This window comes from Fusarium keratoplasticum, chromosome 1, assembly GCF_025433545.1.
Source record: "Fusarium keratoplasticum isolate Fu6.1 chromosome 1, whole genome shotgun sequence".
Lineage (NCBI taxonomy): Eukaryota > Fungi > Ascomycota > Sordariomycetes > Hypocreales > Nectriaceae > Fusarium > Fusarium keratoplasticum.
Window position 1 is genome coordinate 4,272,847 of NC_070529.1, and position 22,331 is coordinate 4,295,177.

Sequence of the window (22,331 nt, forward strand, 5' to 3'; positions counted from 1 at the left end):
TTCCTATCCAACAACCATGACCCTGTCGCACTCGTCGCTGGCACAGCCTTCATTGGCCTAAACAAGAACCTTCGATCGCGGGCTTTGCTCCGCTTGAGACCCGAGGGCCTTCGCTTGCGTCTGCGTTTGCGCCTGCGCTCTGGTCGAGAACAAGAGACAAACGCAAAGACAAGCCATAGAGGGGCTTCTGAAACGTCTCATCCACAACTATCGACATACCCGTCATCGAAATTCCTAACGCCCTCGCCGTCGATCGATTACTCCACCAGTGCGCTCTCCGCACGTTGCCTGCCTCAACCGATCATTCTCATATTATCCTTCCTCCGCCATGGAGTGGCCAGACCGACTCGCTGGCTCGTCTGTCGGCTCAGCATCACAACCAGTTCCTAGGAACTTGCCCGAGAACCATATATCTGGGAGACGCCCCGTCCCGAATTCGGCTGCCACCTCGAACGGCCCGCCGCCGCCTCCTCCCCCCATTCCTAACCTGCGTGGTGTTCCCTCTAGCTCGTCCCTCTCCACCGCCGGCATGTCGTCTGCCCAGGTCATCAACCTCGCGCGCGAGGCCATGCGGAACGCCCTCGAGAGTGAGAACAAAGCTGCTGAGGCCAGCGCCGTCGGCACAGGGCTCAAGACCGGAGTCACCATTGATCTTAGCCGAAAAGGCATACAAAAACTGCCCGAGGAGGTAGTCGATATTGTCAAGGGTGAATTGGAACGGTCTGTGCCCTCGCTGGGATCCTCTCTAACCAGGCGCCCGGGCACTGATACTTACATGGTGTCCAGACTAGCATTGTCACATAATCAGCTCTCATCACTGCCAGCCCGATTTTCCGAATGCACCTCACTGCGATACCTCAACATCAGGGGCAACCAGATCAAGGAGTTCCCCATGCCTGTACATCTCTCGTCTCTAACCTTGAGAAGCATTTTCTGACAAGTAACAGCTTTGCGATCTGAAGTCTCTAGAGATCCTCGATCTCGGTCGCAATCAGCTTCGAGTCCTTCCTCCCGACATTGCCAGACTTTCGTCTTTGAAAGTCCTATCCGTTCCTAAGAACCAGATTCGAGAACTCCCTCTCTGTCTTGCCGACATGGGCTCCCTCCAAGTGATCAAGTTTGAAGGAAATCCCATTAGCTTTCCACCTCGAGACGCGATACAAGTGCAAGCCCCGAGCCCACCGAACGAGGGTCTTCTAAGGGATAGCGAGGTGACAGAAGTCGCAGTGACTGCACATATCAAAAAGTTCTTGAAACAACATGCACTCAATGGCCGACTCGAGGCTGAGAACACGGGAGACGAGTCGAGCGAAGGGGCCGAGACTCCCCGCTTCCCGCTAAAGAGGGTTGCCAGTGGGCGATTCCCGATCAAGGTGAATGGCACCGATTTGTCAGACATTCGATCGCCCAACATTGGCTCGCGCCCACCGCCGATCCCCTCAAGATCACATTATCGAGGCCTTTCGCAGCAAAGCACCGCTATTCGACGACCTGGCGTCATGCCCCTCACAATCGGAAACGTCAACGAGCGAGTCCGCAGTAACTCTGAGAGTTTGTTGCGAGCGGACCGGTCGGAGAGCCGCAGCAGACGTATGGGGATTGTTTCGAGAAAGCCATCGGATCTGGGCACTCTTGATGAGATGCAGGTCAACAATCGCTTCAGCCATTACCGTGGCCTAAGTCATGGCTCGGCCATGCAGGGAACACCGATAGGAACCAAGAGTCCGGCGACTCCAACGGAACCATATCTTCAGCGCCCGATCTACGTGAGACGGCTTTCTGTGTTGCCTGAACGACGCCGAGAGTCAAAGGTGTATGATCCAGTTGTTGAAGCAGCAAAAGGGATTCTGTATTCGATATTTCAGATCCACCCCATGATTCAGATGTTGATGAGCCTCACAAGCGACGGATCTGCCAAGCGATCGAGCCTTGAGATTGTCTTTTACAACACAAACTCGCACGTGGAAGAGCTAGAACAGGAGATTCAGAAGCATGAAAACGCCTTGGCCGACACTGACGACCTCGCGCACCGGGAAAACGAGAATGTCCACCGAGCTTGTCATACACTCGTCAGCGCGTATGGGCATGTGTGTACGCTTCTGGTCGACAACATCGATACGTTTGTCAACAATGGAGATGCGCGCTATATCCGGTCTCTCTTGATGTTGCTGTACAACAGTATCATGGAACTTCGGGTAACACTTGCGTCTCTGAGCGCTGAAGAAGGCCCTCAGCAAATCGCACCCGAGGGAGACTCGACCAGCAGCCGCACCATCAGACCGCACGTCCGAGAGCCATCGATTACTCCAACAGTTGAGAGACCTACAGGAGCCCGCAACCGGAATGGCACTCTGGTGCACCATCCGATCAATCTTCGTGTTGCTACTGACGTCCCAGTGCGTCTCTCAGCAACATATGTTAACGGCAATGGACGGACTGCTACAATCACCTCGGCCACTCCGCGATCTGGAGAGTCGTTCTCTTCGATAGGCAGCCGAGGTATATCTTCCGAGTTTACCGAGGAGGACCGACAATTCGAAAAGATCTTCCTGTCGTTGCAGAAGTCGACAGATCTTGTTATGCGGACGCTGCCTAGTTTCCAAGTACAGCTTATGGGCGGCCTTAGAAACGCGGTGCATCAGCGTACGCCGGAGAGCATTATTCAGCACTGGAAGGGGCTGATCAGTGGGTGTGGTGTCGTCATCCAGCAGACGGAGGCGTTGAAGAAGAGACTCTCGCTCATCAAGTTGAAGGAGCCTGGCGTTCGAACGCAGGCAAGCTTCTGGGGAATGTGCAGCAACTTCAGCCATTCTTGGGCGGACATGATCGAACAGATCAAGTATGGTCCCAACTCGGTACCACTGCCGCCAGACACCAGGGCCCGTCTGCGACCGATCCAGCAAAGTATCAAGGAGACAAGCAACATCATCTACCAATCTCCTTGGCACTATCTGTTCCGACCGATGGCCAACAACGGGCCCACGTCGTTCCCTGCGCACGGCATGTCGCCAACCCAGGTCCCGATTACACCGCAGAGCGCCGCATTGGGACCTGCAATGCAGGCAACGGTTCCCACAACACCACAGAACGGATCATTCGCAGCGGCGTTCCACGGAAACGTCTTTGACCGAGCCGACGCCCTCATGGCGAACCCCGGCATCTCGATGGGTCGAAACGGAGGAATGAGCAAGGGGCACATGGGATTCAGTTCTCTCTCTTCCATTTCGTCCATGTCATCAGATGAAGGCAGCATGCACTCTTCGCCCTCGGTCTTGGGATCGCACGGGCCCCTCGGGCCAATGCCGTTGCGGCTCAATGGAGGTAGAGTTGCCTTTTGAGTCTTGTCGCCTGGCCACATCTCGGATTTGGATATCAGAGTCAGGCTGACGCGACAGGCGAGCGCTGTCGCCGTTCTTGCATACTGAAGAGACGAGGAGAAGGAGGAGACATATTTTTGATATAATTCTTGTTTTTGAACAACTACCAAGGCGTATGGTATTACGCTGATAGTCATTCCTTTACCGCATAGCCTTGGCGTTGGGGTCTCAGTTGGTTGCTTTTTTCTATATGCCAAAACAGGGCTACGGGAGGTAATTTGCATTTAATTTTCAAGGCGGGAGGAACTCACAGCTTGCGTACGGGTATAATGCTTAAACTATTCATGTTGGCGGAGCAAAATTTGGTGGGAGAGGCATGATGACCTGGCGGTGGCTGGACCAAGGACATGTCGCCCACATGCATACGAGTCGAGGGAGGCTATGGATGAGATGGAGGTATGGCATGAAGCAGGGAGGAGGCTTTGCAATTGTACATTAGCCGTACAGCCAATATAATGCTGCTGGTATTACGAGTCAAGTGTTCGAGCTGCAAAGTTGATGGTCCGACACATGGATAGATGACGACCAGAGAGTCAGCATCGTATTCGTGGCTTCATTGTGTCGACTTCAAGACATCTGCAAAACAGAAGCTTATCCTTCCATTGGACTATGGACACTCGGTGCTGTTCCAGCATTTCAAGAGCTGTACATATAATTCTGTAACCGGGAGATGATATCAATATGATACGGGCCATTGAGCTTGGCCGTCTCTGCTCATGGTAGGGATCCCCAGGAGACTGGATATGTCCCACTCCATGGGATTCTCCTGGACCACTAGTTAGCGACATGACTGAGAACTTCTTATCTAGGCACTTTCCACTTACTGCTGAAAAGAATTCGGGAGGGAAAAAGTCGGTGCTCAGAGTGTCTGCAGTCGCCATGGACTCCTGGGGTGTCGCGCCCGCCGTCGTCTCACGCAGCACCGCAACACAGTTGCGTAAGGTCTGGGCGTGAGCCTCGTATACCGCTTGCTTCATCGGCTGGCCTGACTCTAGCGCGCGGATCTGCGTCAGGTGGGCGTTGACGAACAAGAGTCTCTTGAGACTGGTGTTGCCTCGTGCAATGAGCTGGGTTAGCTGTTCTTGCATGCTTTCGAGAACTTGGATCAGGGGGGCTCGGGTAGCTTTGGCCATCTCGTCGAGGACATCAGCTTCATAACTCGGCGCAGCTTCATCCTGCAACTGGGTGATGACCTCAAGGGACAGTATCAGCATGGCATCGAAGCTCAAGGAGCACTTGAACAATCCCCGACCAACAAGAGCAAGGCGCCATGTATCCTCCCACCGTTGGAGGGGCTGGTTGAGGTCGGCCCCCTTGTCGCTGGATGCGATAACCAAGGCAGCCTCGACGCATACCTTGCGGGAGAGGTAGAATCTGGGATCGGCCCTGGCCTGCAGCATGAAGTCGCGATGAAGAAACATGATGAACCGTCTCAGTTGGATGTCCATCAGTTTCCGGTGGAACACGTTCGGTCTGAGACTGCACGTATCCGCAAAACTGCCATCTGCGACTTTCCTTGAGTGGAAGAAGGCTGCCACATCACGGCACGCGGTACGTAGTTTTGTGCCTATTTCTAAAGCTTTCTCGTAGGATTGTTGATGCCGAAAATCGTTGAGTAGGCGGATGACCTCAACCCTCAACGGAAGAGATTGTGCTAACAAAACTTGCAGACTCGAATCTGTAGGAGTGTCCAGAGGCTTGGGCGTTGGCTCAGAACCAGATTCGAGATCGGAGTCGTTATAGTTGGATGGTGAGCAGGCATCGTAGTCGATGTCGGAGAAGTTAAGCGGCAGGCCGAGGTCAAGACAGCACTGCACAGACAATTCCAAGACTGTGGTCCAGAGACGTGCACGAATCTCTCGTTGGTACAGAGACAGTCCCGGAAACAACTTGGGGTTGCGGTGAAGCCCCATGGTGATGGCAGCGCGGAGCAGCGACCCTGAGGAGAGCCATGATGTTGCGCCACGGCAGTTGAATGTGGTCTGGCGAGCAAGGAGCAAGAGACAAAACACTTGAAGGCCATCTAGATTGTATGTGGTCTTCTCGCTTGGCCCTGTGAGCCACCACTGTGCGTTCTGTATCCACGTCTGCGCAAGCCGCCATAGGTGGTTGGCCTCGGCATCATCAGAGACCTCCTTGAAGGTCGTTCCAATGGCAAGGATCAAGGTCAACTTGACAAGAAAGACAGGCTGAAGGGTTGAAGCGTGCTCGCCCACCCACACTTGGCTGTACTCGTTCCAAAAGGACGGGACATGGATGATTCGGTACATGGGCTCAAAGGTGCGGAGATAACACCGAATGAGATCATCGCAAGTCTCCTTCACGGGGAGAGTCTCACGCAAGTCCCGGATAGGCTGCTCAATATTGGCTGCGTTTTGTTTCTTGAGAGCGAATCGGAGATTTCGAGCCTCTTGCAAAGTTTCGATGAGATCGGCTTTGGCATCATTGAACCATGGTTCGACTTGGACGGGGTGGAACGATCCCGAGATGGGAAACTGATGGAATGTCAGCCATCAAGACTTCATGAAGAGTCTTGAACATCAGTCAAAGATAAGGGAAACAAACCCTCTCTGCTGTATGGAGCCAGTGTGTCTGGCCAAAGAGCTTCGTTTTTTCGGGGACACGTCGAAGTCTTGGTGTGTGAGGTGGTATACAGGTGGGTGATGAGGCCGAGGCCGAGACCAGAGGCTGAGAGGGTAGAGGATTGTTCAAGATTGAGGTTTCCTGATTCGTCGATGGAACGTCATCGCCAGTCTCCGGTCTTGGTGGTTGGCGTGGCATCTGAGCTCGGAGATAATCTCCCACCAGGGCCGGTCTTGCTGCTGCTCTCCTCCGTCCAGATGCTCCGACCCCCTCGCCTGCATCTGGATGCGTCTCGGCAGATGCTAGCTCCCGGTCCTTGGCAGGCACTGCAGCCGCATCCCCGGAGCCCCCGTCTCGGTATGAGCACTCCATCGAAACCCGAGCCCGGACGCAGCCATTACACGGCTGCCCCATGTCGCACCGAATCTTGCGGCGCCGGCATTGCTCGCACGACCGCGCCGGTCGACGTCTTCGACGTTTGGGCCGAGGACTGCCTGTCGAAGAAGCTGCTGAAGACATGGATGATGTTTTGACGAGTTGAGGCCGGTCTGGGGAATGAGTCGATCGGGGATGAGAGCACCGAGATGGATATAAGTGAGTGGGTTGAAATGCCGAGCTTTATCCCCGAACTTGTCAAGGCCGAACTTTTGGCCGACGATATACTGACAGAATAATTCAGACAATTGTGGACCAATATGAGAGTGTCTTTACATGTCATTTTCGCACCTGATTGATATCACCGGGCTTCTAAACCGATGCCGAACTTCGGGTATATTTTGATGTCATGTTAACACTCGAGGATACTGAACAAATAGACATATAAAATGACCGCTTTCCTTCTAGAAGCCATGGAAAATAATCTTCAGGACAATCCAGCACAATCGCAACCATCTATCATTACATCTTAACCCGACTTCACAATGTCCAACACGAGCAGCACTCTCGACGTCACTACCCTGGAGGGTGGTCGACCTGAGAAGGAGACGGATGAGAAACCTCAAGAAAGCCCTGAGGGGGGGACCAGAGGGTGGCTGACAGTCGCGGGTTCTTCGGCTGCCCTGTTTGCCACGTTCGGTTGGGTCAACTGCATTGGGTTGTTCCAAGCCCAGTACGAACAAGTCCAGTTGAAAGATTACTCAAGTTCTGATATTTCCTGGATCACGTCAATCGAGTGTAAGTCAGCCCCAGATGTCCATTCTCATGTGGTACAACCTCCCGGATGATGACCCACGATCCTGACCTGGGCTAGTCTTTTGCATGCTTTTCTTCTCTCCCGTCGGAGGCAAGATTTTCGACCATTACGGACCAAAGGTGCCCATCTTGATTGGCTCCATCATGCACGTCTTCGGCCTCATGATGCTCAGCATCTCGAGCAAGTACTACCAGATCCTCCTGAGCCAATCGATCTGCTCCGGAGTGGGCTCATCTCTTGTTTTCTCCCCGGCCTTGACCGCTGTGGGTTACCCCCGTTGCCCAGACTGTTCCTCATCGCCCCATTCTGATGTATCGTCAATAGGCGCAAACCTACTTCGACAAGAAGCGAGGAATAGCACTCGGACTTGTTGTCGCCGGGTCATCGGTAGGGGGTGTCATCTTTCCCCAGATGGCACAGCACCTTATTCCAAAGGTGGGATTTGGCTGGGCCATCCGCATCTGCGCCTTTCTCATCCTGGGTATGCTTCTTTTGTCCAACCTGACCATCACCTCAAACCTTAGACACTCGCCCAAGCCCTTTAGCATAATGGACTACCTAAAGCCCATCCGCGAGTTTAACTTTTGTATCTTGGCTGTATCGTCCTTCTTTCTCTATTGTAAGTGCTACTACCCAGCGAGTCTTTGGTCGACGCCGAAAATCGATAGTTGCTGACACTGATGCAAGGGGGCATGTTTGTGCCGTTCAATTACATCGTCACAGAAGCAATCCATTACGGAATGAAGCCGTCTCTAGCCATAGGATTGGTATCAATCATGAACGGCGCCAGGTAAGCTCTTTTCTAAACTTAAGTCAGCCTCTGGTCTTAATGGAGCTCTAACGGAGGGTCCGGGGATAGCTTCTTTGGGAGGACCGTGCCCAACTACGTTGCAGACAAGCTCGGCCGGTTCAACGTCACGGTAGTCATGCTTCTTCTCTCCGCCACCATGGTTCTAGGCCTGTGGCTCCCTGGGAGGAGTGACGGCGCCATCATTGCATTTGCCGTGCTGTTCGGCTTCAGCTCTGGCGCAGGCATCGGGCTCGCACCCGTGCTCATCGCAGGCATCTCTCCCATCGAGGAGCTTGGCTTCCGGGTGGGCACGATCCTGTCACTGGCTGCCATCGGCTCCCTGACGAGTCCACCGATCGCCGGAGCGATCGTCGCAGACGACGGAGGCAGCTACCGATTCGCAGCAGTGTTTGGCGGAGTTAATTTCTTGATCGCCACGATGGGGGTCGCGTTACTCCGGGTCAAGTTGGGGGGCTGGAAGCTCACAGCCAAGATCTGACGCCTCAGGAACTTGCCATGTCTTTCCGCGTGGAGACGGGAACCGTTGAGAAGAGGGTAAGGTTGAAGGGGTACCTGAGGCTGAGAGGAGGTAAAAAGTTTAACGGGGTTGACTTTGCAGTAGAAGGGATCCAAAAGCGTGTTTTGCATAGACCATGTAACCTGATTATTGAACGCCATGTCTTATATTGGCCTGAGCCGTGTTATTGACTTTTTCTTCTCTCATGAACCATCTCTGATGCTTGTAAGAGTGTTGCAAGCTTGACAGTAAGCAAAAATAACTTGTCTCTTTGTGGCGAAACATTGCCAATCAAAGCTGCAAGCCATCGAGTATCAAGGTGACCTCATAGCACCTCGCACATACCTGCCGCTCGGGCTCTGAGTGTAAGCATAAGCGAGATATCCAGGCACCAGAAATTTTGTCCTGGTTAGGGAGCTGAGGTTTGGGAGATTTGATATTACTTCATCATTGAGCTGGAAATAGATTGTGAAACTGGAGGCGTTAGTCAAGCAGCGTTGAGATCCTCCTTGAGGAATGGACTACCAGAGGGAAGGTGCCACACACATTGTCAAAGAGGTCGTGCTTTCTCAACATGCGGAACGAGACAAGGAAGTCGCCTTAGTCATCAAAGTGTACCTCTGATTTCAGGAGCCAAGGCCGCCAAGAAGGGGCATAGTCGACGAGAATAGAGTTGGTCTAGATGCACCAGGGGCAGATCTTGTTCCTCCACCTGCATCATCTCTATCCGCTACAAGGGTTGCATTGCACCTGTACGACGGCCAATGATGCTTTGACGCTGGCATATTTTTGTTTGGCTTTGACTTATTTTTGTTTCCGAGATGATCAACATGGAACCACCCTAACGCTGCAAGGCTCCACGATATGTTTCGTTTCGTTTCTCCCCCTCGGCCGCTCAACCGCTCTACCCTCGATCCGGAAGACGGGAAACGAGAGGCGCAAGGTTGCTTCTCGAGGTAATGGACCGATTGGGCGAGGATCCATGGCGGGGAATCGCTCTACCGGCTGGACGCCACACAATAACACATTACACAACGGTGATGTTAGGCCCCGATGTGCCGCTCATTTCCCCAGAGTTCTCGGCCCCGAGGGTTACCTGAAACCCGCATTTGGACCTGAACTCTTTTGCGGAGATCTTTACGGTAAGAGCGGACGCAGTGACTGCCGTTCGCACGGAGGAAAGGATGGAAAATCGCCGAGCTGTCCGCGGCGAGGCTGGATTGGCAAGCTCTTGTCAGCAAGGAGATTGACTCCAGAAAGAGTTTCGGAGCTGAAAGACAGAACTTCTGCTCCTCTGCCAATCATGTTGGCCAATTCCCAAATGCCGGTACCTGAACGATCTTCCCGATGCAGTCGATCAACTCTGCAGCCATGGCGTTCCGAGGCCACACCGTCAACGGCGAGACACAACGTCTGTTGCATATACGAACGGGTGGCTCGCCCTAAGCATGCGGCATCGTCGACTGCCGACGAGGTTTAACTCCTTGATTGGTTCCCCTTGCTTTGGCGAAAGGCCAAGAGGTTGGTTCCCGTTGGCTTTCTATCGGCCCCTGCACTTAAAGTTAATTATCGATTATCGCCACACTCTTCTCCTTGCCCTGAGCTGAGAGCCGTTGCAACTCCCGGGCTAGGCCCATATTCAGCTGCACCAACTGTGCATGTCATCGAATCAAAGATGTGCCGAAGAATTGCGGAGAGACGGGCTCGCACCGTTTGATGAAGGGGCAGCGGTTCGAGCCTATACCGTTCGGCCCGCTCGCTGACCCCCTTTCGAGAGAAGCTTGTTTTGAGAACTTGGATCAAATCAGCCAATATGGAGGCCGGAAACGAGTCCGTGTATTCGCGGTCCTCCAGGAGTGGGCACTTCCGTTCAAGGATATGAGCTTGAACATCACATGCATGTACGGTGCAGTCCGTCATCTAAACGTAACTCAATATGCAAGGATAGGGTTGTGCCTGTCCGTCGAAGCCGCTCGGATGCGGAATGAGGCTCAAAGTCAGGTCAGGTCATGGGAGAGATCAAAGCTGTGTGGGGTCAGCACTTGGAGCACGGATCTTTGAGACTATCTGAGCTTGTCGCAAAGTCAACCAGAGGACATAGGCGATCCATGTGGCGGTAGCCCTCGAGGCTGGTGTTGAACCCGCGGGAATTCTCGTGGGAAGACCTCGATGGCTTGGGCCCAGTGCCAGCCCCGTTGGTATGGGATGGGGAAGCTTGATGTTTGAGTCTCAAGCAACAGACTCCAAGACGCTCTCAGACATCTGGATGGATATGCCCTCACTTCATCTATAAAAGGAGACGTCTGCCTCCCCCAACCTACTCCTTCTCATCCAGATCTCATCCTCATCCCACAAGCTCCTTCAGCACCCAGCTCCGGATCTCTTATCTCCACTCTCGTTTCAACTCTCTTTTATCTTCTTCTCAACACACCCCATCTTTCAACATGAAGCTTCATCAGGTCGTCGCTGTCCTCAGCTTCATTGCTGCCGGCGCCTCTGCCACCCCTGAAGGCTATGGTGACAAGGACAAAGACGTCAAATACGGCAACAATTACGGCAACAAGTACGGCAACAACTACGGCAACAAGTACGGAAACAACTACGGCAACAAGTACGGCAACAACTATGGCGACAAGTATGGCCATGACAAGGATGGCAAGGACGGCAAGGACGGCAAGGACGGCTATGGCAAGGACCACAACAAGGACGGCAAAGACAAGTACGGCAAGGATGGCCATGACAAGGACGGCCATGACAAGGACGGCAAGGACGGCTATGGCAAGGACGGCTATGGCAAGGACGGCTATGGCAAAGACGGCCATGACAAGTACGGCCACGGAAAGGATGGCTACGGCAAGGACGGCTATGGCAAGGACGGCTATGGCAAGGACGGCAAGGACAAGTACGGCCACGGAAAGGATGGCTACGGCAAGGACGGCTATGGCAAGGACGGCAAGGACAAGTACGGCCACGGAAAGGATGGCTACGGCAAGGATGGCGACAAGTACGGTCATGGCAAGGGCGGCTATGGCTACGGCCACGGCAAGGACAAGTGCAAGACCTACGAGTGGGACATTGGCCGCTGCAACTGGTGCCCCTACAAGCCCTACCACCCCCGCGACTTGGATGGCCTTGAGGCTCGTGGCGACTACGGTTACGGAAACGGCTACGGCTACGGCCACAAGACCTGCAAGAAGACCTGCCCCGACAACAAGAAGAAGTGCAAGAAGCAGTCCTGGGACTACTCCAAGCCTACTTACTCCGGCACCTTTGAGGAATCTGTTACTTGTGAGGGTGGTGACTCTTACAAGGTGAAGGGCAAGATCGCACCCTGCGGCGACTGGGGCAAGTATGGCAGCAAGCAGTGCCTCTTTGTCGAGTACGCCGACTGGGACAAGTGGAGCGACAAGACAGCCTACCTGGGCATCTACACCACCGAGACCCAGGGCCCCAAGTACAAGAAGAAGCTCAACTTCACCAAGGACTACTGCAAGGGCAACAAGTGCGTCGTCCCTCTCGACAAGTTCCCCGGATGGCCCAAGCTCTGCGGCAAGAGCGTCTGGGTTGGCATCGACGACGACCAGTGCAAGCCCAAGAAGGGTCACGGCTATGGTGGCTATGGCAAGGATAAGTACGGCAATGACAAGTACGGCAACAAGTACGGCCACGATGATGACAAGTACGGCAAGGACAAGGATGGAAAGGACAAGTATGGCCATGATGATGACAAGTACGGCAAGGACAAGGATGGCAAGAACAAGTATGGCAACAACAACAACTACGGCAACGGAAACAAGGACAAGCGCGACAACGACGACAAGTACGGTAACAACAACAACAACTACGGAAACAACTACGGCAACAACAACTACGGCAACAACAACTACGGCAACAAGGACGGCAACAAGGACGGCAACAAGGACGGCAACAAGTATGGCAACAACTACGGCAGCAACTACGGTAACCACTACGGTAACAACGACGACAACAACAACTACGGAACCGACCGATATGGCAGCCACGGCCGCAACTACGTCAAGTACATCGAGCTTGACATCACCTGCACCTACCCCAAGAAGTGCACTGCTTGGTGCTGCTGCGCTTAAGCGACGACTTTGCCGGACGGTCTCTTGTCCGGAGACCGAGCCGGAGGCTCTCAGGCCATGGCCATGGCTGGTTCTGGGACGCCATGATGATGATGACGAACGGGTAATACACAGCCGTGACGCTCTCTGGTTTTTCGTTTCTCTTCTCAATGTAATCCTGGGACAGCGCACTCATTTCTCTGTCCAAAAGTTTATACTATAGGTTTAGGGGGTTGCTTTGGAAGTCTTGTGTTTGGGATCTGATAGGTAGTTAATTGACAAAAATTGGGTGTGAAACAGTTTTGCCAATTGTGTGAGGTGCCAACATGTAGCTGAAGTATCCAGAAGCTTAACCCATAAGCTTAATCCATAGGGCTGATGAGGATGACGAGTGTTGAAGAGGAAAACTGGGTATGAGAGTAGACTTTGACATTCTTAGGATGAGTTTAGGATCACTGGCCCAGACCAATCTAAAAATGGACTTTGGTAGTCATACTCATGCTTACTTGGAGTGAGCCGTCTGGCTCGCCTTGTCTGCTATGGATGATGCTGCATTTGCCTCAAAGTGAGATGAATGGATGGGAACTGGGTTGATAAGTCTAGACCGGGGCCCATTTCTTCTATCGCACCCTTGTGGCGCTATATGATATCACTTGGAGCAATGGCAAATACATATTGCAATAACCTTGGTATCTTGAGATCGAATCCTCCCCTCACAGGGAGGATTAGATTTTTGCTCTTTTTTCTAGTCTTTTTCTTTTTCCTCTTACTGTAATTGTCCTTTTCAATTGTTGTGACGATCAAGGAGAATCTATGAAAAGGAAACTTGTGTGTCTGGAGGTTCTGTAACATGGGTAGTCACAGCAATGAGATGGATGGTGAACATGACTTGTACTCGAGGAGACTATGTGATTCCCTATGGCGCAACGTGACCCTACGATGGTCGGAGAGCAACCGGATCATCAAGTTACCGCCGTTGTAATGCTCTCGATGTACTGATAAAAGCGAGCTTTGGATACAGCCATGTTGTCACTCGCTGATCCAGTTCTAGCCTTTGTCTCACAAACAGTGACCCTTCTATCCATCCCACTACGGAGACTAAAGGGAGATTGAGGTTCATTTTTTATTGTTATTTGAGCTGCCAATTGCAACAACATCTTGATCCCCACCGTCTTGTTGTAGTAATAGCGCACGTGTCTTTTCATCCACCCTGGTACAAACGCCATCCCACCAGAGGGCCCGTCACTGCCTCATCTTCGTTCCTCAGTCTTATCTTCACATCCACCCCCGCAGCATCATCAACAAGTTCATTTTCCATAACGATATTCTTTATATTGACCATATTTCCAACAAAATGCTGTTGGCGGTTCGGTAGACGAGACGTTGGTGGCGGGGTGACCCCGCAGCGCCAAGCTGCAGCGTTAGGGCGAGATGATGATGGCGGCGCCCACAAGCAAGATTGGGCCCTGGGTCGTGATGGTCAGTATTCTGAACAGCAGTCAGTTTGTCCAATATTTGCACATGATGGCGAGTCGAGAGGACGACAATAATAAGGCAGGTATCCGTATGGCATCTGCAAAATTTCAACCTATTCTCTGGGATAATGCGTCAGTCAAGGGCTTGGGTCAGAGCACCAGGGTTCAGTCGGTCAGTCAGTCAGTCAGTCAGCCAATTGAACGCACACCAATTGTTTTCTGGTATAGCCTGTCAGTATGGAGTAGGGTCAATATTCAGACCCACAGCATGACAAGAATGTTTCTGTTGCTTTTGTTCCAAGACACATGAGCCGAATCGTGGCATTGGCTGCCAGACTCGTCGATATGTGCTTGACTCATGTCGAAAGATGTTGGTTGAGTAGAGAGAAGAATCCTGGTATCATCAAAATAGAAACAAGTCTGGCTCTGGCAGCGCTTCCCATGATAACATAACGCCTGTCCATAAGTACCAGTACCCATGCATAGTTACCCTCAGAGAGGCACAACAGCACATCCACAGCAGTTATTATTATTACGTAGGCGTCAGACAAACCCCGCTGCACGCACGCACTGCTCTGCTCTTGATTAACCCAGCTCCCAGGACTCGCCCCAGATCTCGTTCAGATTCAGCCCTAGCAGCTCCAGACTCGGATCCAGATTGAAAGGCTGAGCGGGGTCTCCCCCTATCATCCAAGGGGCCTGGTTTGGGTCGATCGGAGCCGAGGGCATCGTCGGCGTAAACGAGAAGGGGGTCACCGACTGGATACCAATATTAGGAAACGCCCTGCCATGGAACTCAAGCTTCATTACCTTTGGCCGGTCGTGTAGCGGTATGTTGGGTGCCGGCCCCATTGTTGCTGGGCCACCTGCCACCGCATTCATCGGTCCTGATACTTGTTCCCCGGACACTGGAGGCTCCTGGTTGGCAAGGAGTCGGTAGTGTAGGTTGACAAACCTCTCTGCTGAGGTCGATTTGGCAACCTCTGGCTCCTTGGTTCCCAGATGCGCCTCAAGGAGTCCCAGCGCCGCACACATGATCGAGTATCCCCACGGCTCATTGTTGCCACACCGAAGGAGTCGGTCCTCCTTCATCGCAATGCACTTCTCAATCAGCTTGAGTGTGTGATGTGAGTTGATCATGATCATATTGGTCGATCCTCGAGGCTGCAGCATTGTCACGCTGCAGAGGTTGATGGCTGTCGTGAGCGCATCCTCTCGGAGGAAGTTGAGGCTGCGGACCCCTTGCTCATAGAGCTTGTCATGCAAAAGGACAATGTCCCGTGCCGCGTTGTAATAGATAATCTCCGAGTACTGATACTTGGAGTTTTGCTTGCGGAGCTTTAAATATGGTTGATGGAGTGGAATGATATACTGTCGCAGCTGCACATGCAGAAGCGTATATGCAATCAATGGATTTTTCTTCCCCTTGGTGTTATCAATGTTCATATCCCATGACGGTAGCGCATCGATCTCCTGCGTCAAATCGTTGGTGTATCGAATCACCTGGTCATAGTCGATGTCAGACAATGGGCCTGTCAACAAACGGCTGAGCTCCAGGCGGAGCGGTAGACTCTGTCGAGCCAGATGCTGGAAGGAGGAAAAGGTGTACTCCTTGGTAGGCTTCCCAGGTGGGAGAACCGTAGTGCTTTCGTCAAAGTCTTCGTCGTCGAGGTTGCGAGGCGCATTGGTGTCGTAGTGAAGTTGACTCACAAGCGTCGGTAGACAATGATCAAACGACGCCTGCATATCAAACTCTTGGACCGTCGCCCAGATTCTCCGACGCATCTCTTGGTGGAAGACGGTGATCTTAGCAGCCATGTGACTTGGCTCCCGATGGAGTCCAACCGCAATTCCGTCCTGGATCAAGGCTCCGGAGCCAGTCCAGAAGCGCTTCTTCTTGATGGTGTTGACCCTCTTGCCCAGATACAAGAGGCAGGCCACTTGGTAGTGAATCAAGCGACGATGCTTCTGACTCTGCCTCGACGACCACTCGTCGCAGGCCTTGATCCATCGCTCTGCCCAGTGACGGGCATTGGACATCATGCCAATGAACTTGAGGTTATCGTGGGTGTGAACACAGCTTGCCACGGCCATCATGGCGAGGATGAGGGCAGTGAAGGCAGCATAGCGCTTGGTGGAGCCGGGCTCCCAGTACTCGGCGTACTCCTTGCGGAACGTAGGGATGTGAACGATGCGATGGACCTGCTCGAACTGGTCAAGGTAGACATCGATGAGGGCATCAGACTCCTCCTTGCTCGGCAGCAGGGCCTCCAACTCTGGGTCCGACTGCTCAAAGATCTTTTCACGATCCTCGCGTCTTCTCTTGCGGTCCTTTCGGTCATGGAGGATGACTGGACGAAGCCATTCATCCGCCGTCTCCTTCATGAAAGGACAGAGGCCTGTCAACTCGACAAAGGCCATACTGGCGTTATGGGGACCAAAGTAACGGGTGCGGAAGCCCCGGCCACGGAAGAAGCGAAGCTCCCCCTTATCGGCAGACATGTTGGTAGCCTCGATGGACTCGTGTACTTCGCGGACGGAGGGGTCGGGCTCCCCAGGATGGGCGTCATCCTTTTGGGTCTGGGGCGAGGTGGTTGTGGCAGCGACGGTGCTGCCATCAAAGGAGACGCCGGTGCGGGATATCTGGTTCTTGAGCTGGGCGATCTCGAGCTCGAGGCGTCGGATCCGATCGTGATCCTGGCGGACGAACTCTGGGTCCCGCGGGGACAGGCCAGTAGTTGGATCGACGAAGCGGCGTGAGTCGAGCTGGGCAAAGGGCGGGGGCACGCCCGAGGAGGCATTGACTACCTCTCCATTGCGAGACTCGTAGCTGCAACGGTCGGGCGTGCCGCTCTTGATGCAACGCTCGCACGGGAAGCCCCGGTCGCACGAGAGCTTGCGACGACGACACTCGAGACAGCTCAGTCGGACTCGCTGCCGCTTCCGGGCGGGCGCCTGGCCGGAGCCGTTGATGGACCCAGGCTTTCGGTCACCGTCCGAGTCCGGGGTCTCACTTCGGTCTGAAGTCATGGTTCGATCCGGAGCCGATGGGTTAGAGGCCTCTCAAACCAAAAAAGATTGCCCAATGCCGGGGCGTTGCTGGGACCTTGCGGGTTCGGAGTTACGAAGGTCAAGGAGGAGGAATCGCTCGCTGGGCCGACCCGGGGGGCATCAGCAAGTCAAAAGGGATTTCTTTATCAATCTGATCTGATAACTTGCGTAGAAAAGTTTTGCTGCCCCATTTGAGGTTGTCAACGCCGAGCGGAGATACGATCGAGGAGGATCCAAGGGTTGGCCATCTGGGGGTTGAAGCTGTGGGGGTGTGATGACTCAGCATGCCGTTAGTGCAAGGGGATACTTTGGGTTGTCAGTTGTCGCACTCCAAAGTTTCCCGCCCAAGACTCTGAGACAGGGCCGTGATTGGCAATGAGCAACAGGCAACCAGAGCACCGTCCTTCATGAATTTTCTGCGAATTAATACTACAAAGTTGGCTCTTCAATCGTGAATTTCTTCTCGATGATATTCATCATCAAGCGAAAGGCCAGCTCGGACCTCCGATGGATCGCCGACCGGGACCACTCAACGTTGCCGTTACAAACCACCAACAGCCGAACCCACTGGAGCCGCGCCGTGTAAAAGACAGCTTCCAGAGCCGTTCAAGCGCGTGGAAACGTCGAGCACCTCATCTTTGCTGCGTAAGCAATCCTCGGCTCCGTTGGTCCTCTGTCCAGCTGCTTAATCCTCTCGCCGATGCCTCACCGAGCACTTGATGACACGCCAACCTCGGCACATGCGCTTCCGGCGGACCCTTGAGACCGAGTGAGCCTCATGTTGAGGTCACAAGTCTGATCGCGTTTCTCATACAATAGCCTCGGGTCCTCAATTGGCGATACAAGAATCCGATCACACGGCTCTCACACTCTAACGGCTTCAACCTCGTACCCACGTGACACCTGCAGCTCGCTGTCCCTGAGGACCAAAGTTCACTCGCCACAAGTTTCAGGTCTCCCCCTCTTGCGTCGACGAGCTGGAAAGCTAACGCGGGATGATGTGGCACCGGATGGACCCTGGGAAGCCAGGCTGACTCTGACTCGCAAGTGGCGGTCTAAGGGATCCAGAAGAAGTCTTCTGGAAGACTTCTCTGATCGAAGCTAACATCCATCGCCGTCTAATTATAGCACTGGCAAAGAGTCTGTGTGCTTGGTATTCATCTGGCAAAGCTGTCATGCTCTAATCTAACTGCCCCCGAGAAGCCTCCATCCCCAGTGTACACTCTGTTCAACCCTCCAACTTGCGGGGAGAAATTTTCACGGGCTGGATCATGCGCTGCTGCATCGCCAAAGGAGCCCGCGGTTTCACCTGAAGCATGCAACTGCTCTCGTACGACGCTGCCCCAGTTTTGGCCTGGTCAAAGCTCCAGTGTGAGCTCAATTCTTGGTGCAAAGAGCTTCAACAGATGTCTTTGGCCCAGCTCTGAGTGGCTACAGCTTCTTGAGGTTGCATACTTCCTGGTTAGGGCCAACCCATGCGTCGCACAAGGAGGGAACAGGACTGGAGGGTACATCTCGCAAAGTTCTTGGTTTGCTGACTTATGCATAAGCCGGGCGCCCTCAATGCGGCGATAGGGGGGTTGCATCTTAATATGCCCAAGGACTTGATGGAAGTCCATCGGTCAAGCCGTGGATCTTGATGGACTCAGTACTCAGACCGGGGCAACCGAGATGAATGTTACCACAGTCGCTATTCTGAGAAGCAATTTAAGCATCCGTGCCATTAAGACTCCGAGCCGCATAATGGAATTTGTGCCCGTTCGGCTGGTCTGTGTAAGAGCACGTCCGCGATCCTAAGACGATCCTCAATGCTAAACCTCTGCAATGCCGATGGCTACAGGGATTTCCCATGGCAGTTATAGCTCCCAGAGCTAGTGTTAGTTCTCGTTACAGTTGCATGCAGCTGCCATGCCTGCACTACACGTGTAGGGCCCCCCTTTGTCCATTGTCGATCCGGGGGGTTTATAGATGCGGCCAAGCACCAAAGGATTTATCAGTCTGAGTTGATGCTTCTGCGCAAAAGAAATTTTTGTCGTGACTTGACCTGCTAGTAATCTGCCTCAATGCCAGTCAACGGGTATGAAGCTCGCGTCCTGGGCAATTTGCTCGCCGTTGCTCATTGCTGGAGTATGCGCCAATGGGTTTGAGTCAACCGGCGGGCTACCAATCTGTGCTGTGAGTGGTTTGTCTCCGACATTTTTACCCTGCTGACAGTGATAGTCAAAATGCCTTGAGTCGTCGTATGGCGGCTCATTCAGCGGAACTGGGATAAATGCCACCGCTCTTTGCAATGGAGACAACCCAGACCGCGAAGTCGATACTTGCATTTCTCGCGAATGCTCTGGTATGGAACGACTGAGTATGATTTCTATTCAGCGGCGATCTCGTACCTCGAATCTAACAACGACCAGGATTCGCACATGTTCGAGGCCAGATGTGCGGCACAAAACCCGATTCCAAGCGAAACGACCACTACGTTCTACTCGCAGCGGAAATCCCGGCATGGCTGAGCCCTTGGCTACGAGTGTTTTCGAGCTGGGCAACCTGCAGCAGACTCTCTTTGGATGACCATGTCATGGTGATTTGTGGGGTAAGATTAGACGTCAAGAGAGTGAGAACCAGGTCTGACAGTATTTCAAGCTTCTCTACACAGTCTTTGCCACTTTGGTTCACTTAGGTATGATGGGTAGTCTTTTGGTAATGGACTAGGTATGCTAACAATATCTGCTAGCTTGGTTTGTGACGGCCGATTTGAGCACTTGGGATACCGCTGTGCAAAATGTTACAGACGGACTCAAGGTATGCGCGATCGATGAATGCGAATTATTTCAACCATGTCTAATAATATGATTAGATAGTCTACATCGCCGAAGTCTTCGAACTTGCCTGTCTATGCCTATCGAGAGTGGCGGTCCTCCTCGTGTGCCTCCGCATCTTCCCTCGGAGCCGACACCAAATTATCTCCTACACGGCCACGGCGTTTATCGTCATCTTTACAATCGTTTTTGTTTTCTTGCGTATATTTCAATGTTCACCAGTCTACTTTCCATGGAGCGGTTGGACCCAAAGTCCAGAAAACGGCCAGTGTTTCAACCAACAAGTTCTCTCACACGTGGCAGCTGGATTTGATATTGCATTCAATGCCGCTCTTTTTATAGGCGTGCTCCTGTCAGTTCATCGACTTTCAACTGGGATTGGACCGAGGTTGATAGTGACGGGCATGCTCGCACTCGGAGTGTTTGCATTGGCAGTCTCTTGCTTCCGTCTGTGGTACATGGTCGACTTTGCCGCCAAGATGAAACCAGTCTGGGACTATCGCGACCGGATTATCTGGATGGATGTCGAAGTTTCTTCCTTGGTAATTGTCGCCTGCCTCCCAAACATCTGGCCCTCGCTCACGAGCGTGGATTCGCCTAGCGACAGAGAATGGCAAAGTCGTCGAGAGTCGAGCCATCCTCCGTCGAGTCGAGCCTTTTCGAGTCGGCCTCCATCTAGTCGACCTATATCCAGAAGCCGACCCGAGACGGGAAAGAACAATTCCACAGAGACTCTCCGAGTCAAGCTAAAAACTTCGATAACAAAGTTGCGACAGATGAGCTCGTTCAGGATTCTAATCGAGAAGCGGAGCAAGAAGCAGGCCCAATCCCATCTACGACTGGGAGACAAGATCCGAGGGAACGTGCAAACAGAGATTCAAGGTGGTCAAAGATTCTCCATGATTTCTCAAGTGGGAGAGAGAATTGGCATCCGTGTCAAGACGATTACGACGACGCAGGTTGCGGTGAAGAAATGGGATGCGGAAAAGGGACATGTTCAGGAAACGAGCCAGGTTAATGAGTCATGATGAATTAGAAACTTATATTGCAAGCGAATTGCACACGATAGTACCAGAACCGAATAAATGTTTAGTTATGATCAAGATTTGTGTGTCGTGCCTGTGTTGGTGTTGGTAAGACGGTTGGCATAGCTGTGTGTATCGTGTTAGTTACGTCTTACACGGCCACACAACTCGACAAGCAAAACAGACCCAATTGGCATTCAAAATTGTGCACCTCGGTGTATTCTAACTGATCTTGATCTTGGGGTAAAATAACCCATCAATTTATCCATCTCCGATCCCGGCTCCGAGAAGAAATGCAGGGGGCTCCACTTTCAACCTCACTCGGCCAAAGTCGCGCTCATAATCACAAGCAAATGCCCACCAACCACTTCTCAACACCAACGCCCCAATTGAACACCCCTCAAATACCGCCCCCAAGGCACCTAAGACGTCCTCAAAATGGCCTCCGCTGATGATGCCCGCAAGAAGCGCATCGTGTCGCACATGAACCAGGACCACACGCGCGAGATCTCCTATTACCTGCGCCACTACGCTCACCTCTCTGCTGGCGCCGCTTCGTCCCCGGCCTTGCGGGACGTCGACCTCAATGGCATGACTATTCGCTCGAAGGACGGGAGGGACCACTTTATCCCGTTCACGCCGCCGCTCAAGGGCTGGGGAGAGGCCAAGGACCGCATCATCGAGATGGCGGTTGAGGCCCGCGAGGCGCTGGGCCTCAGCGACGTGGTCATTGAGGGCTACAGGCCTCCCGAGGGTTTCGGAATCATCGTTACCGGATCTGTAATCTTCTACTTCTTCTGCGCCGCTACCCTCCCTTGGGTCCAGCCTGGCACCGACGTCTGGAGGCTGCTGGAAACCGGGTTCCCGGGAGGACCTACGTTCTACAGCTGGCTCGTCAACGCCATCTTCTGGCCGGTCGTCGGGATCCACGTGGTCGAGTGTTACTTTTTCGACAGGAAGCTGCAGAGGCACGGCGTGGAGAGGTTGTCTGGGCAGTGGTGGTTGTGGCTGTCCAACTGCTTCTTTGAGGGGTTCCCATCGTTCAAGCGGGTGGATGGGATCGTGGCCCGGAAGCAGCAGGAGAAGAACGGCAAGAAGCAGTGATTGAATGGTTCATGCTTGGGAAGGATGAGGCAGTTCGTGTGGGATTGATGCCAGGTTGAGGTTGTACATGCCTTGACAACCTCGACTCTTGTACAACTAGGCGAGGGCTGAATTGACAACTGCCGGGACAATGCGGCTGGACTTGGCTCGTATCATTCAAAAGTGTAACTTGATCACAACTGATCCTGACCCAATTGGCAGCGGCTGACTGCAGTCTCCGTGTGACTGCCCTGTTCCATCCCATCCGAGAACTTCAAAATGATTCGTCGAGGCCCGCGGGGGTGATGATCGCCTTGGGCAAACCACTCGATGAGAA

General features: G+C 53.1%; 6 protein-coding genes and 1 pseudogene across 7 annotated transcripts, besides 1 other annotated feature; 5 read left to right on the top strand and 2 right to left on the bottom strand.

Moving 5' to 3' along the window:
- Positions 1–328: 328 nt before the first annotated feature.
- Positions 329–3,338, top strand: NCS57_00127600 (uncharacterized protein; the record flags this gene model as incomplete). The annotated part of the gene is made up of 3 exons (XM_053051346.1): positions 329–720; positions 787–898; positions 948–3,338. 3 exons carry the CDS (start codon positions 329–331, stop codon positions 3,336–3,338), a joined length of 2,895 nt encoding a protein of 964 aa, XP_052919861.1.
- A 715-nt stretch (positions 3,339–4,053) lies between these two features.
- On the bottom strand, positions 4,054–6,452 carry NCS57_00127700 (Zn(2)-C6 fungal-type domain-containing protein; the record flags this gene model as incomplete). Its single annotated transcript, XM_053051347.1, has 3 exons — positions 5,943–6,452; positions 4,202–5,872; positions 4,054–4,143 (listed from the first exon to the last, which is right to left on the bottom strand). The coding sequence occupies exons 1-3, from the start codon at positions 6,372–6,374 to the stop codon at positions 4,054–4,056; spliced, it is 2,193 nt and encodes a 730-aa protein (XP_052919862.1). The 5' UTR covers positions 6,375–6,452.
- A 428-nt stretch (positions 6,453–6,880) lies between these two features.
- NCS57_00127800 (MFS domain-containing protein) lies at positions 6,881–8,441 on the top strand (the record flags this gene model as incomplete). Its single annotated transcript, XM_053051348.1, has 5 exons — positions 6,881–7,133; positions 7,210–7,415; positions 7,477–7,771; positions 7,840–7,942; positions 8,012–8,441. 5 exons carry the CDS (start codon positions 6,881–6,883, stop codon positions 8,439–8,441), a joined length of 1,287 nt encoding a protein of 428 aa, XP_052919863.1.
- A 2,462-nt stretch (positions 8,442–10,903) lies between these two features.
- NCS57_00127900 (uncharacterized protein) lies at positions 10,904–12,565 on the top strand (the record flags this gene model as incomplete). Its single annotated transcript, XM_053051349.1, has 1 exon — positions 10,904–12,565. One exon carries the CDS (start codon positions 10,904–10,906, stop codon positions 12,563–12,565), a length of 1,662 nt encoding a protein of 553 aa, XP_052919864.1.
- Positions 12,566–14,604: 2,039 nt separating this feature from the next.
- On the bottom strand, positions 14,605–17,049 carry NCS57_00128000 (Zn(2)-C6 fungal-type domain-containing protein; the record flags this gene model as incomplete). The annotated part of the gene is made up of 1 exon (XM_053051350.1): positions 14,605–17,049. The coding sequence occupies one exon, from the start codon at positions 17,047–17,049 to the stop codon at positions 14,605–14,607; it is 2,445 nt and encodes an 814-aa protein (XP_052919865.1).
- Positions 17,050–19,290: 2,241 nt separating this feature from the next.
- NCS57_00128100 lies at positions 19,291–20,914 on the top strand (annotated as a pseudogene). The gene is made up of 5 exons: positions 19,291–19,429; positions 19,482–19,660; positions 19,711–19,747; positions 19,802–19,869; positions 19,925–20,914.
- Positions 19,291–20,914: a sequence feature.
- Positions 20,915–21,349: 435 nt separating this feature from the next.
- Positions 21,350–22,015, top strand: NCS57_00128200 (DUF2470 domain-containing protein; the record flags this gene model as incomplete). Its single annotated transcript, XM_053051351.1, has 1 exon — positions 21,350–22,015. One exon carries the CDS (start codon positions 21,350–21,352, stop codon positions 22,013–22,015), a length of 666 nt encoding a protein of 221 aa, XP_052919866.1.
- Positions 22,016–22,331: the final 316 nt, after the last annotated feature.